The following is a 14,063-nucleotide window of genomic DNA, read 5'->3' as shown; positions in this document are numbered from 1 at the left end:
TGCAGCTGCAGTTACAAAAACAAGAAAAACAAATGCAAATGCAATTGTAGAAAGAGGAAAGAGAGAAACAAATGCAAATGCAGAGAGAAAAGAGAAAAGAAAGAAAGGTAATATCAATTCAGATTAAAAGAATTAGAGCTGGAAAGTGAAAAGCTATCCTCATCTTTAACATCCAAATTAAGTTTTGATGTTATTAAGAATATTAGGTTAGTACCCCCTTTAAAAGAAAAAGACATATAAATATTTTCCTAATTTTGAAAAAATTGCTGAAAATTCTCAGTGGCTAAGAGAGCATGGGACTCTTTTATTACAAAGTGCATTTTTAGCAAAGCCCAAGACATCTATGCTTTCCTGTCAGTACAGTAAAGCGTTGACTATGATCTGGTTAAGGAATGCATCTTAAAAGGTCATGAGTTAGTCCGTAAGGCTTATCGACAAAAATTCAGGAACTATAATAAAGAAGCTGGACAAATTTGTGTTGAATTTGCAAGAGCAAAAGAGCAGTTACTTGACAGGTGGTGCTTAGCCAAGAAAGTTGATCAAGAATACAAAAATCTCAGACAACTCGTATTACATGAAGAGTTCAAGAACTGTGTGCATAGTGACATTAAGACCATGATGAACATATGGGCAAAACTTTAGAAAATGCTGCTTGTACTGCTGATGAGTATTTTTTAGCTCATAAGGTTTCTTTTGTAAGTAAGTCTTCTACTCAGCAGTCATCTGGTAAAAAAATATTTCAGCCTAATACAAGCCCTTCCAAATCTCAGTCTGCCACAACTATTAGAAATCAAGTTTCTGATAAGACAGATCAGAAGTCCTTATCTCTTAGACTCATAACAACTGTGTGGAAACCAAAACTGGTAAGATACGGGACAACATCAAAACATGATTTGCTCCATCTTATGGCAAAAAACTAACATCAACAGATATTTATATAGTAAAGGATATTTGTACTGTAAACAAAATAAGATATCCCTATAATACCATGTATCTTCTGAAACAAATAAAATTGTACAGCAAAAATATGAGTTAGAAACTATTTAAAGGCACAAATGTTTACCTTCATGTACATTGAGGAAGGCCCCCACACCATGTCCAGTACCATGCAGATAGTCCAGTCCTGTCTCCCATAGTGATGTCCTGGCTAGGGTGTCCAGCATGTGCCCTAATGTTATGGATTTATAAGAAGAAGAAAAAAATTAACAAAAAAAAAATATATATGTATGTATGTATGTGTATATATATGTATGTGTGTGTATATATATATATATATATATATATATATATATATATATATATATATATATATATATATATATATATATATATATATATATATATATATATATATATATATATATATATATATATATATATTTTTTTTTGTTAATTTTTTACATACATATATATACATACATACATATATACACATACATAGCACGACCCCACTAAAGCATGTTCCATTAAAACATGAATTCTGTTATAACACGATTTTGGTGTGGCTCCCAAAATTTTATATACATGTGTTTTTCCTGTAAAGGCCAATTTTTGTTTTCTTTCTTAAAAATATGAAAGGTAATGTGTAAACAGTTTATTGTCATTTTGGGAAGAGATCATGTATGAATTCTAATACAAGATGATTGTGGCATGGCTCTAGCAATTTCATATATGTTTATTCTTGTGTACACTGAAAAAAGTTTTTCTTCTTAAAAGTATGAAAAATAACTTGTAAAAAGTTTATTCAGGGCTTTGTCAATGTTGCAACTTGCGATTTATTTTCCTTACTGGCGACAAAATAAACCATCTAGCAAGTTGTATTTTTTTGTGATACTGTTGGCAGTTTAAACTTGTAAATACAAGTTTGGGTTGGAGTAATGAAATTCTGAAGTACCATGAAAGGAGGCCACAAGCTTGATATTAAATGCACTGAAATTTATCTATTGTTAGATAAACAAAGTCTTTGTTAATATTGACAAACCATTTTAACAACGCATTGTTATATCATAATCCACTTATTTTTACATCTGGCCTGAGTACTGTATGCTGTGAGATGTCCACATTTTAAAAAAATGGTGACATTTCTTGTAATGGAGGGTCAACTGGATAAGGTACTATCTCAAAATGGATCTTTCAGATGAAATAGTGTCGAACTATTGGATGCTTGCTAGTAATTAATATATATATTTAGACTGATCTTTGTATGTGGATGGTAAGTAAAATTTCTCTTCTTTTCACTCAGAATTAAATCCTTCAGAACACTCACATTTTCTGTAGCAATCCCTGTCAGAACAGAACACCTGTTGGCCTTTATTTTAAATTCCTGATGCATGTGTGTAAGACAGAATAACTCTGCTACCAGAAATGTCAATAAAAAATATTTAGAAAAAACCTGGAAGATCTATTTGTTGGTCTATCCAATAGTCATTATACCAGGTCTATCTACAATCGACCTACTTTTGAAGACAGGAACAGTAACTGCTGCAATCGACCAAATAACGACTAATTCCATTTGTTTTTAAAATGTACACAGAAAAAAATGTTTTCCTGAAACTTCTTTAAGAACACTGATAACCTTTGAAGCATCGATTGTTCTGTATAAACACTAAGCAGTCTCAATCAATATTCAACAATTATTTTAAGTTGCCACTGCAATAAGAAATGGACATGTGTGTCCTACAAAGCTGTCATTTAGCGGTAACTTCAATAACACATACACCCTTCATCAAAGAAAGCCAACTACAATCTTCAATAACAACAACAACAACAAAACTTTAATCAGAGGAAGTCAGCATAAATTTAAATAAAAGCAATGGAATCTGATTGATTGTTGCATTTTCCAAAGCTACTGGAACATGTTTATTGTGTTGTGAACGTTTCATTTTTGCTGAGAAAAAATGTTTCAGTTGCTACAAACTGTGGGATAAAATGCAAATTAAATTTCCAGTCATTTGAAACTATAGATAAGTCATGTTAACTGAAGATGGAGTATCTTGCAAAGATGTTTATTAAATTTGTTCAAATGTTTTCATTTCCCTATGAATAGCCTCATCCTGTGGGTAGCCTTGAAAAATTAAGTACATGAATATGTAGCATGTAAACTATAGCAACATGCTATTTGCAACAAATGTAGTGAACTATTAGGTGACAAACGGATATAGATCAAAACTATGGCTACCAATTTTTAAAGTGTGTTATCTGTGTTTTCTAATGGGACATGAGTCATACATGAATTTTATAACATGTAATCTATACTCAAATTCATGGATTTTTCCTACACAAGTACAGTACTTAACAGAATATAGACTGTTCTACACAAATGTAAGTTGTCAATATACAAGTGGTTTTCAGACTAGTTTCTCTTCATTCAATCAAAAGTACGTATTTTACGCCTGCTTTTATTACCCCTCCACCACCGCCATATTTTAGGTAAATGCATCATTTTCTTCACCTGACTGACTTGTTTGGTTATAGTACAGTTTGGTCTATAGCACAGTCAGGTTCTATGGACCCCAACCACCATGTTATAGTGGGGTCACACTGTATATATACTCTTATTATCAATTAACACATGTGTAACAATTCAACTATTTTCCAAGTCATAAAATCTTTTAATCTCATTCCTCATTCACTTGTTTTCTTATTTTGTTTTCTTTTTAATTCTTCTTGTTATCTTTATTCTTGAAGTCAATTAGTTTAGTCAAACATGTTTCTTTGATAAAACTTACCTGATCCTAATATAGATGTATATCAGAAGCACATCCACAACCTTGCAAGCCAAACAACACAGGCTTGTTTTAGTAACAGTCATCTACTTGCCAAGGTGGTAGTCAGATGAGAGTAATCACCACTTGGACAGAGGAAAATTGTTGCCAAATCCCATAAATTTCATCATCAGTTACTATTGTGTAAGTGCATGCTTTTCTAGGGATGTAACTGTAAAGGGCTTGTGAACGTGTGCACATATTACAATCAAGTAAGTATTATCAAAGAAACACATTCGTATCCAAAAAGCTAATCTTCAAATACATTGCCCAATCAAAACAGGAGAAGAATAAGAAAGAATGAGAGAATTATATCCCCTTAGCCATGAGTTGGCTGTTTCCAGTCTCCTAATGCACAGTTACGAGTCTCATGTGAGATATGGGTTACGGATAGCATAGGTCCCGTAAGGTAACTGAGAACAGTGGGATGTAATGTCTCCAAGGTAAAAGAGAATATCATCTCCGACCACCATTTCTTGCCTTAGATGATACCAGTTAGGGTGCAGTTGTGTTCTAATGATACTAGTGGCAACCATCATATCTCACAAACTCAAATATGCGCAAGAAATTCAGTGGTCTTTTGATAGTTCCTTATAAGCAAAGCAAATTATGCCACAACTGAAATAATTGTCGCTTCCTTCTTTGAATGATAAGAACACATAAGATCTCCCTCTTCTTAATGGCTTAGTTTGCATTAGGTACCATTTCAGAGCCCTCAGATGCTTTCAGGGTAAAGGATCTAAGGAGGAAAAAGGTTTTAAGACAAAAACTGGCTTCCCATGAGTAGATGCCTGTTGTTGGCAATAAAATTAAGTTTGCACTGTGAGCAATCTTTGTTTTGCTTCTACAGTGAGCTGTTCAATATAGTGCCGCTTGTCACTTCTTGTTCTGTTTTTCACTTCTCTGTTCTTGCCAGAGTAACATTTGGCAAATCCATCTTTTGGCTTGGGTTATTTTGCCTCAATTAGGTGTTTTTTAATCTGCTTACTTTCTTCAATAGCATTCCAGGCTGACAGAGAGATCCATTCCTCTTTACATTTTCCTGTAGCTGAGAACGTTCTCTACAGTTTCTCTCATGACTATGTTTAAAGAATGGATAGGCATTTCCGTCTCAACGTGGAGTATGCTGAACTTGAGGGCAATGATGAATTCTTGCTGGACCTTTGGACACTCTAAACTGGCAATGTTGAAATGTTTTTTCTTCTCCCCCCCAATATGGCCTTTCTCAGTTTAACAGAAAGCGGGGCTATCAATAAACTGTGATTGCTGTCTACATCAGCATGCCTCTTGACTTGCAGGACTCCTGGCATTGACCAGCATATGGCCTGTCAAGCATTCTAGCTTTCCATCTAGGTACTTGTTATCTTGTGGATTTGTTTATGATACAAAAGAGTCCCTCCTGTTTTTGTAGCGATCACAAAGTCCTGTGGCATTATCAGTTACTGGTACCATTCCATGTCCACCCATAAGCTGTTCCCTGTCTGTACTGTCTTACCCTGTTTGTGCATTACAATTGCCAACAATAAGCCATGCCTTAGTGATGGTTCAACTGAGTGAAAGCTGCTTTAGAAAAGGTATATCTCCTCATTCTCTGAGTTTTCTGTGAGGGCACAGCATGTGATGATTTAATTTTGAGTTGAATCATTCCTTCATTAATGGGTTTCCATTGTAGAATTGTTTTGTTCAATTGTTTCTTTATGACCTGGGCTATGCCTTCTCAATGTTGGTCATCATGCCACAGTATGGTGTCTCCTCTGACCAGTATTCCTTTTCATTCTTCTAGCCATCTGGCTTCTGTGATACAGTAGACTCAACTGTACTGTTGCATTTCCTGGAGAACATGTGCTAGTTTCTCAGTCTCATACAAGGTTCTCACATTCTAGCATCCAATGTGGATGATAATTTTGGGCATCAGGAGATCTGCAACCAGGATAGAGGCCTCTTTGCTGCTTTGGTCTCCGTCCATCATAGCACCAGTTCCATGGTCTGCTTTACTCATTGCTCATATTGCAGTGTTTTCTCTGATACCAGGGTAGAGGCTTCTGGGTGGATTTGGTCTCCATCCATCACAACATCAGTTTCCTGGTCTGCTTTACCCCTTCCTTCTGTTACAGTGTTTTCTCTCTTTTCCATAGTTTTGACTTTCTTTTACTTGTTTAGGGTGATAGCCTAAAGCCAAAACTCCTCCTTTGTCTAGGCTTGGGATGGGCAGGTTATGCCCTGTGAGTGCTCCCAGAAGAAACTGTAGTATGCCAGGCTACAACTGCTGGATGTTGCTGGTGAAAAAAGAAGATCCTGTTGGCAATTGGGTCTTCTAGCCTAAGCAGGCAAAACAAGCTGTGTACAAAAGAAAACAAAGACTATGAGTCTGCTAATGCTGGGATAGTTTCTCACACACGGGACAGAGATCTGCTAACCTTACTTTTCATTTCTCAGTCTGGTTTTCTCAGTCATGGTGTCCTCACACTAGGAACTGCTTTTATCAAGGGAAGGAACCCTTGTCTTCTGCTGTGCATGCTATTGATGTCTTAAATCAAACAAACACCAATACTTTTTATAAAATTATGCTCCAGACACAATGGCTATGCACATCACTGGTCATAAAAATCCTAACTCTTTCAAAATCTACTTCAAACTCAGCAACAACCAGATGTTTTACATCAAACCTGCTTTTTTCTGCTTTGCCTACCCCAATCCCCTTCTGCCCAGATTGAATCAAAAGTGAACATGAAATCAGAAATGAAAAATTCTGCACTTACCAATTAGAGTGAATCACTTATCCATCCACACATTATTCCACAAGCAGACACTTACCATAAGGACAAAAAATATAAATTTCTGCCCCCCCCAAAAAAAAAAAACATGAAGCAAACAACTCCTTCAGCTGGAAACTGTATTTGGAGTTCGTTCATACACAGGGTTAATTTTACATTCAATTACAACACAAGTATGTCACAAACAGCTTCACCTCTTCCAAAGAAAAGGAGAGTTATATATGATTGTGACAAAGAACTCTTATTATCAATGAATAATCCAACACACTGTCAATCAGTCTACATTTCACTCTTCATTAGAGCTGTGTACCCAGTATCATATCATTGACTACCACTGAACTCTTCCAAATTAGAACTGACAAAAGTTAAAAGCTATCCTTATATAATTTTGTATTATTAATTATTATTTTCATATTATATCCTCTCATTGGGGGCCCCGAGTGGCCGAGTGGTCTAAAGCGCTCTCTGTTACGGATCACTGCCATCTCACCTCTGTCTGCGTGGGTCTGAGTCTTGTATTCGGCTAATGTGGGTATGTGAAAAAGCTTGCCAGTAGCTTCTCATGGGTCAATGGTTCTTTCCAGGATTTTCCCGGGTTCTTCCTCCACCATTAATACTGGCCACCATGTATAGCCTATTGTGTGCTGAAAATGGCATTAAACCCTACAACAACAACAGCAAAAACAACATCCTCTCATTAAATGTGATAATACCTCAATACTATCAAATTTATTTATGTTGTTATTATCTCATTCACAAAATCTGCGTACTTTGGATCAACAAGTCATGCCACATATTCGTATTAATGTGCTGTGTTTACAAGACTTCTTGGTGTAATATTTACAACATGGAAAAATTATAACTTAAATTGTTGCTGGATTTTGGTGGGTGGGCAGGAGGGAGTTATAAACAGTAGATGCTGCTGGATTCTACTGAGATGATTATTTGGATTTTGATATAACATTATATAAATGAATAACCTAAAGAAAAATATGATGAAATAATTGTATCCAAAGAATACTGTTTGTGTTGAACAGTTAAACTATATTGCAAAAATGAAGGGTTCTTTTAGTGTAAATAATATAGTCTGTCCACTAGTCTCTCCACTAGGATCTTGGTGCAAACCCCAGCACAGATTCCATTAATCTTCAAGCTTTATATATATATATATATATATATATATATATATATATATATATATATATAATTTGGTAACTTGTTCTTATTATGTTATCATTATAGAATCAAGCTTAAAAGCTCTGGTACTGGACTATTTTAAAATGAGATGGGGGGGGGGGAATGAAGAAATGTGACATATCATCAATATACCTTATACTTTTATCATGGCTGTGCAGGATTGGTCACTTGTAAATAATCAAAGTATGTAGCAATTGCGCCTTGACATTGGTTTCTGTCCTTTGGGAGCACTCCCATCAGATGCAGGATTGGTCACTTGTAAATAATTATGATTAAAGTATGTAGCAATTGCGCCTTGACATTGGTTTCTGTCCTTTGGGAGCACTCCCATCAGATGCAGGATTGGTCACTTGTAAATAATTGTGATCATAGTATGTAGCAATTGCGCCTTGACATTGGTTTCTGTCCTTTGGGAGCACTCCCATCAGATGCAGGATTGGTCACTTGTAAATAATTATGATTAAAGTATGTAGCAATTGCGCCTTGACATTGGTTTCTGTCCTTTGGGAGCACTCCCATCAGATGCAGGATTGGTCACTTGTAAATAATTATGATTAAAGTATGTAGCAATTGCGCCTTGACATTGGTTTCTGTCCTTTGGGAGCACTCCCATCAGATGCAGGATTGGTCACTTGTAAATAATTATGATTAAAGTATGTAGCAATTGCGCCTTGACATTGGTTTCTGTCCTTTGGGAGCACTCCCATCAGATGCAGGATGGTCACTTGTAAATAATTATGATCAAAATATGTAGCAATTGCGCCTTGACATTGGTTTCTGTCCTTTGGGAGCACTCCCATCAGATGCAGGATGGTCACTTGTAAATAATTATGATCAAAATATGTAGCAATTGCACCCTGACATTGGTTTCTGTCCTTTGGGAGCACTCCCATCAGATGCAGACTTAACTCTCACCATTCTTCGTGTAGCTATCACTGCACAATTTATCACCACCCTGATTACTCCGAATTATCTCTATAGTGATTATTAAGTTTCAAGTGGTTACAGCTTATTATATGATGACTATCATGGGAGTTCATATTCCTCCGACAACAAATAAAAGTCCTATAATCTGAGTGCCATTTTTCTAAATATGGTATAAGATAGAATCCAAGTGTTAAAACATTTCAGAAAGATTTCATGTAAGGGATTAAAAATTTGTTCAGACATGCTTATGGCAGTGAGGGATTTAAAATGTGTTCAGAAATGTTTATGACAGTGAGGTGACATATACATGCAATTATTCTTTAGATATCATTAGGCAAATTAATCTCTTTCAAAGGGCCAAAGATGACACACAAAGATGTATATTTGTGATGGTTTAATAAGTTTAAAAAGGGATAAACTTAGACTAGGGGACAGATTATGTCCTATCTTTCATTTTGCTTGTGGGAATTTTGTCCTGGGGATATCTTGTCCTGAGGGGATTTTGTCTTCTCTCTCTCTCTCTCTCTCTCTCTCTCTCTCTCTCTCTTGTTTGTGATTTTGCTGGATACATTTTCAGAGGACCTCCAAACAAATCCATTTTTATATATTCACAGCGATGAACAATGTGTCAATGGTTTTACCTGTCATAAGTGATAAACAGTATGGATGTACATGCTACCATGTTGACTTTTGAGAGTGGATACATTTGTGTCTTTTGCATTTAATTGCTGACGAACAACAAAAAACAGAAAAAAGGGAACAGTAGAAGGTTAGTTTCTTTCCATATATTATCAAATAAACCTTGTATTAAACTTTATTGTAACATGCAATTTGGAGGGGGCAGCAAATTCAACACAGTTTACATTTCTGTAAGTTTGGGACATGTGATCTAGGTAAATAAAAAAAGTTTATGGGACAGAATTTTTAAAATATTTATATTAAATACTCAATCTTTAAGAGTTTATTATTCAAGGAGTAGTAACTTATGTTTCTTCAACCTGCATCTCTTTGATTTCCTTGACTTTAAATAAACTGGGTGGGGTATTCCACTTTGTATACTTTACCAGTCAAAATTAGCCTAAAGGGTTCTCCCACAAATGATTCACAAACACAATGTCATCCTAGCTATTGTCAGTCAATTAAGTAATCCGTGTAAGGGTACTTGTTTATCTTAGTCCAATTTACATTTGAATCACCTCTATGACAACTGTATAAACTGCCCTGACAAGGGGTTAATCTTAAAAGAGCAAGGGACTGTACACCCAACCAGAAAGTCTTATTAGCTGAGTGTGATACAGCCAGAAATGATGACAATGTGGGTGAACGAACTGAACAACAAAACTAGCAAAGGATGACAATACAACTGACAACAAACTGAACAACATCAAAAGATAAGTACAAAATGTGTCAAATATCACCATACAAACCAAAACCAGACAACGGCAAAGACAGAAGACATTCCTAGAGATGTAAAAAGAAAAAAAAAGAACAAAACAAGAACTCCAATGTAAACCGAGAGAGAAAGCAACACACATGCACACACCCTAAAACATGTAAGATAAAATAAATAAATGTCAATCAATATGAATTTGATCTGTTCAAATTAAATTAAAAGAATTAAAAGAAACAACAATATATACCATATCAAAACCTTTGGCAGAGGTCACTTAAAATGTACAACTATTTAGGTGGAGAAAAGAAAGGAAAGCTGACCAATACAAAATACTTTAAGCGAGTAAGTATGAACCTATAAACCTCTATCTCAGAAAAACTTCAATACTTAGGAACACTTTACTAGAGAAACCTCATCGAAGTTTACCTTAATTAGAAACAAATAAGCCTATGGATATTTAGATTAGTTTTGAGGGGACAGCTCCAACCAGTCATATATGCTAGGATGGACTTGGAGTCATCCACAAATAACAAACTGCCATACAACATTAAGCAAGACTTAATTGTTTATCATAGTGTGAAAAAATTATCTCATTTTTCTTTTTTTCACTAAGATGACTGAAAAGTGCCTTATCCAAAGCAAAATCACATCAGGGGTGTTTGGAGTAAACAAAATGTTCTTCAAATGACACATTGTGTTATGGAAAGTATGCTAGTGTGAACAATAAACAAAAAATGGAATTTACATAAATGATATTACATGCAATAATAGGCAAGTACTTGGCAGAATTCAGACAAGTTCAAGTACTGTTCTTGACATGAAGTAGTATGGGCCCTAAAGCAGGCAATTAAAAAAGCACCAACACACTTATCATATGATGAAATTTGATAATGTGTTAATATATACAATGAAGATAGAGTTGGAAAAAGAGTATTGAGTATACTTACCCTGTACGAGACAATTCCATAGAATCACTCAGCTGATGAAAATTTAAAAGGTATAATTGGATTTGGCACTATCATTGGTTTGAATTAAAGCATGTTCCTTGCATGAGCATTAGCAGTAATTGATGAACTGGTGAGATTTGGTACCAGTCTGATGGGATTTAGTACCAGACTGATGGGATCTGGAACCAGTCTGATGGGATCAGGTACCAGACTGATGGGATTTGGTACAAGCCTGATGGGATTTGGTACCAGTCCCTCTATCCAAGCAGAGACTACTCTCATGTTACTTCCACCTTTGCAACTTTTTAGTACTTCTGTTGCTAAAAACACACCACCTGAGAGGGCTGGATTTGTGAAGTAATGGATGTATTTCTATTATATTTAAATTAGAAATTCAAATTTAAATTATACATGTACCCAGATTTATAATATATGTCTATCCAGTTATGCAACAAAGCAATTTCAGTTTCATAATTATACAATACGATAATTAATTATATATTATGTAAAAGCTGTACTGAGTAATTTCAATTGAATTCAATAAAAACAAACTTTGCTGAGGTTGTTAAGAGTTATTTTCACAGAACACAAATGTTTTCACTTACTTCACACCTTCTACTGATGATATAAAAATGAAAGACACGTACCTTTCAACCCATTTGGAAATATCACAGTTGACAATCTGATATGTCCCTTCAGAACTCTAGTGAAACACTCCTGTAACAAAATACGTGAGAATATATTTTCAATCAATTATTTTCTTTTACATGTCTGATCTAGAAACAACTGAATAATTGAAAGTCATAAGGTATACCACAAAAGAAAATACTTTATTTACAGCACATTTTTGGACTGCCAAATATACTGTCAATTAGCAAATATAACATGCAGTCAAAATATTAGATTACCCACAGATGTATGTAACCCACAAGTTTTGTTAAAGAATAATAAATGATAAAATCTGTGTTGGCTTCTTTTCATTTTAAACATAGTAAAAAATACTAGGGTACAGTGAATCATCCTTTGTTTTCCACTGAACTGCAGCAGAGCTGTTTCAACCAAACTGGGTCAATTCATATTTAGTTTCCTCTTGAGCTGTCTCAAACATTCCATCATGACACCATGTGTTCTCTTTGTTAAATGCAGTACCAAATCCACACCTATCCTTTAATGGTAATTCAAAATCAACAAAATAGTCACATACCCATAAATAATCACCAGATGGCATGAACTAAACACCATAAAATTTTACAATAAACAATATTAACACCAACTACTATTCACAATGTTAAATTCTTCAGGAAGTCAACTTGTCCATGGTAGCTCTGAATCTGACAGCAAATCAGACCCAGCATTGCCACTCTACATACATTTTTAAGTTATTAAATTGAAGATGTTGATTTTATTATGTTGATCTTGTCTTCTTGTTATTATACCATCGTTGTTTGAAACTGGAAATGAGACCTCAATAATATTACTACTCTGGGGTAATATGAGCAAAGAATCAAACTGTACAAGACGTAGACATGTATGTCCCAGGGGGTGCGGGTGGTAGATAAAACTTGGATAACCCGCAAACCAGTTTGCCTTGCTATGGTGGTGCTCTACAGTTTCGTATTTTGCATAGGGTTAGGATTTTAAAGAAAAAGAATTTCCCCGGCTTTCCTCACTGGTTATACTGGCTATTTAAAAAAGACCTTGTATATCTTAGGTATAATTAAAAGAACCTTTAATTCCCTTTATTTTGGGTATGATTGATGGGTGTAATATGGGTTATAGAGTATACAGCTTGGCCTTACTTCAAATGTGTACTTTTCAAAAAAGTGCTAGCTCTACTTGGTCATTTTCACTTCCTGAACTTAAGAGGTAAACTGTATAAAAAAGGGCAGATAACTTTTTTTTACATTTTATATATTTGGTAATTCATTCATTGCACTTTCAGAAGCTGGTATTGTCTAGTTTGGCAAAATTCATTTTCCCTATTTTAATAGCTGCTATGTATAGTGTACTTTAGACTAATTCAGGCTGATTTTTATACACAAGGGAGCAGTCATTTTAGTTAGCAGTGTGCTTAAATCATGTAAAATTTCCAAAAGTACAATATCCAAAGAAATATCATCCACATTACATTAATGTAGCATATAGGTATGCCAACATTCTCTCCATTGTGCATGTTTTAAATGCGAACTACTTCACCTTACATACGTCACTCTCTCAAAAGTACATATTAACTGGTGAGCACCCCTTATGACACAATGCTTATAACATTTTCCAAGGTGTATGGCATCAATGTCAATCTGAGCACAAGTGAAACAGTTCAATGATACGGATTATGATGATCACAGTAATAAAGAATCTGAAGGCTTTTAAATAATAATAAAAATCAGCAAACTCCATAAATTACTAGGTATTTACATATTAATTTTGCCCCAAAATTATACTGTCCAAAAACATGGCATAAATACAGTACCAAAACATGGCATAAATACAGTACCAAAACATGGCATAAATACAGTAAGCATTTCAGTAAACATTACACAGCAAAAAGAATAAGTTTATGAAATAATGACTATAAAAATAAAATGTATGCAAGACATTTATTTACGTTACCTGTACATTATTTTCCATGTTCAAAATTGGGGAATACTTACCCAGCACATTAACATTAGGAATACAAGCCTGCTACCTCCTGAATCCAGCCCTAATGACAGATGAAAATTCGTCTTTTCTGTCTATATCTGATAGAAAAAAGGCAGTAACTCTTGCCCATTACCTCCCCTTTCCACCACTATATGTTGCCAGTCTTAAGATTATCGGATTATTATTATAATTATAGATACCAACCTGCTCATGAGCAGTGGGTGTACCAAAATGCATAGTTCTAGTGACATCTGTTGTACCATCTCTGTAAGTAACAAAATGAATAACAATGTAACACTGAAGCATATCGCATAATTAAATGATTACTGTGATCCAAATTTATGAAGTACAACAGGCGACATTTTTAATTAGGTTTCACACACATTATGTAATCTGATAAATCAACCCCTAAACCTGTCTT

General features: G+C 34.8%; 1 protein-coding gene across 1 annotated transcript in view; it reads right to left on the bottom strand.

Moving 5' to 3' along the window:
• Nucleotides 1–14,063, bottom strand: part of LOC149795640 (xaa-Pro aminopeptidase 1-like) — a 101,309-nt gene that overhangs the window by 19,957 nt on the left and 67,289 nt on the right. The window contains exons 17-19 of the mRNA XM_089965469.1: nucleotides 13,847–13,907; nucleotides 11,650–11,719; nucleotides 1,064–1,168 (exon numbers count right to left, since the gene is read on the bottom strand). Of these exons, the coding sequence (XP_089821595.1) occupies nucleotides 1,064–1,168; nucleotides 11,650–11,719; nucleotides 13,847–13,907 (236 nt within the window). The remainder of the gene's footprint in view (nucleotides 1–1,063; nucleotides 1,169–11,649; nucleotides 11,720–13,846; nucleotides 13,908–14,063) is intronic.

This window comes from Sinohyriopsis cumingii, chromosome 7 (genome assembly GCF_028554795.1).
Source record: "Sinohyriopsis cumingii isolate HCF-2022 chromosome 7, ASM2855479v2, whole genome shotgun sequence".
NCBI lineage: Eukaryota > Metazoa > Mollusca > Bivalvia > Unionida > Unionidae > Sinohyriopsis > Sinohyriopsis cumingii.
Note: the sequence above shows the minus strand (reverse complement) of the source record. Positions and strands in the feature narration are given on the sequence as shown.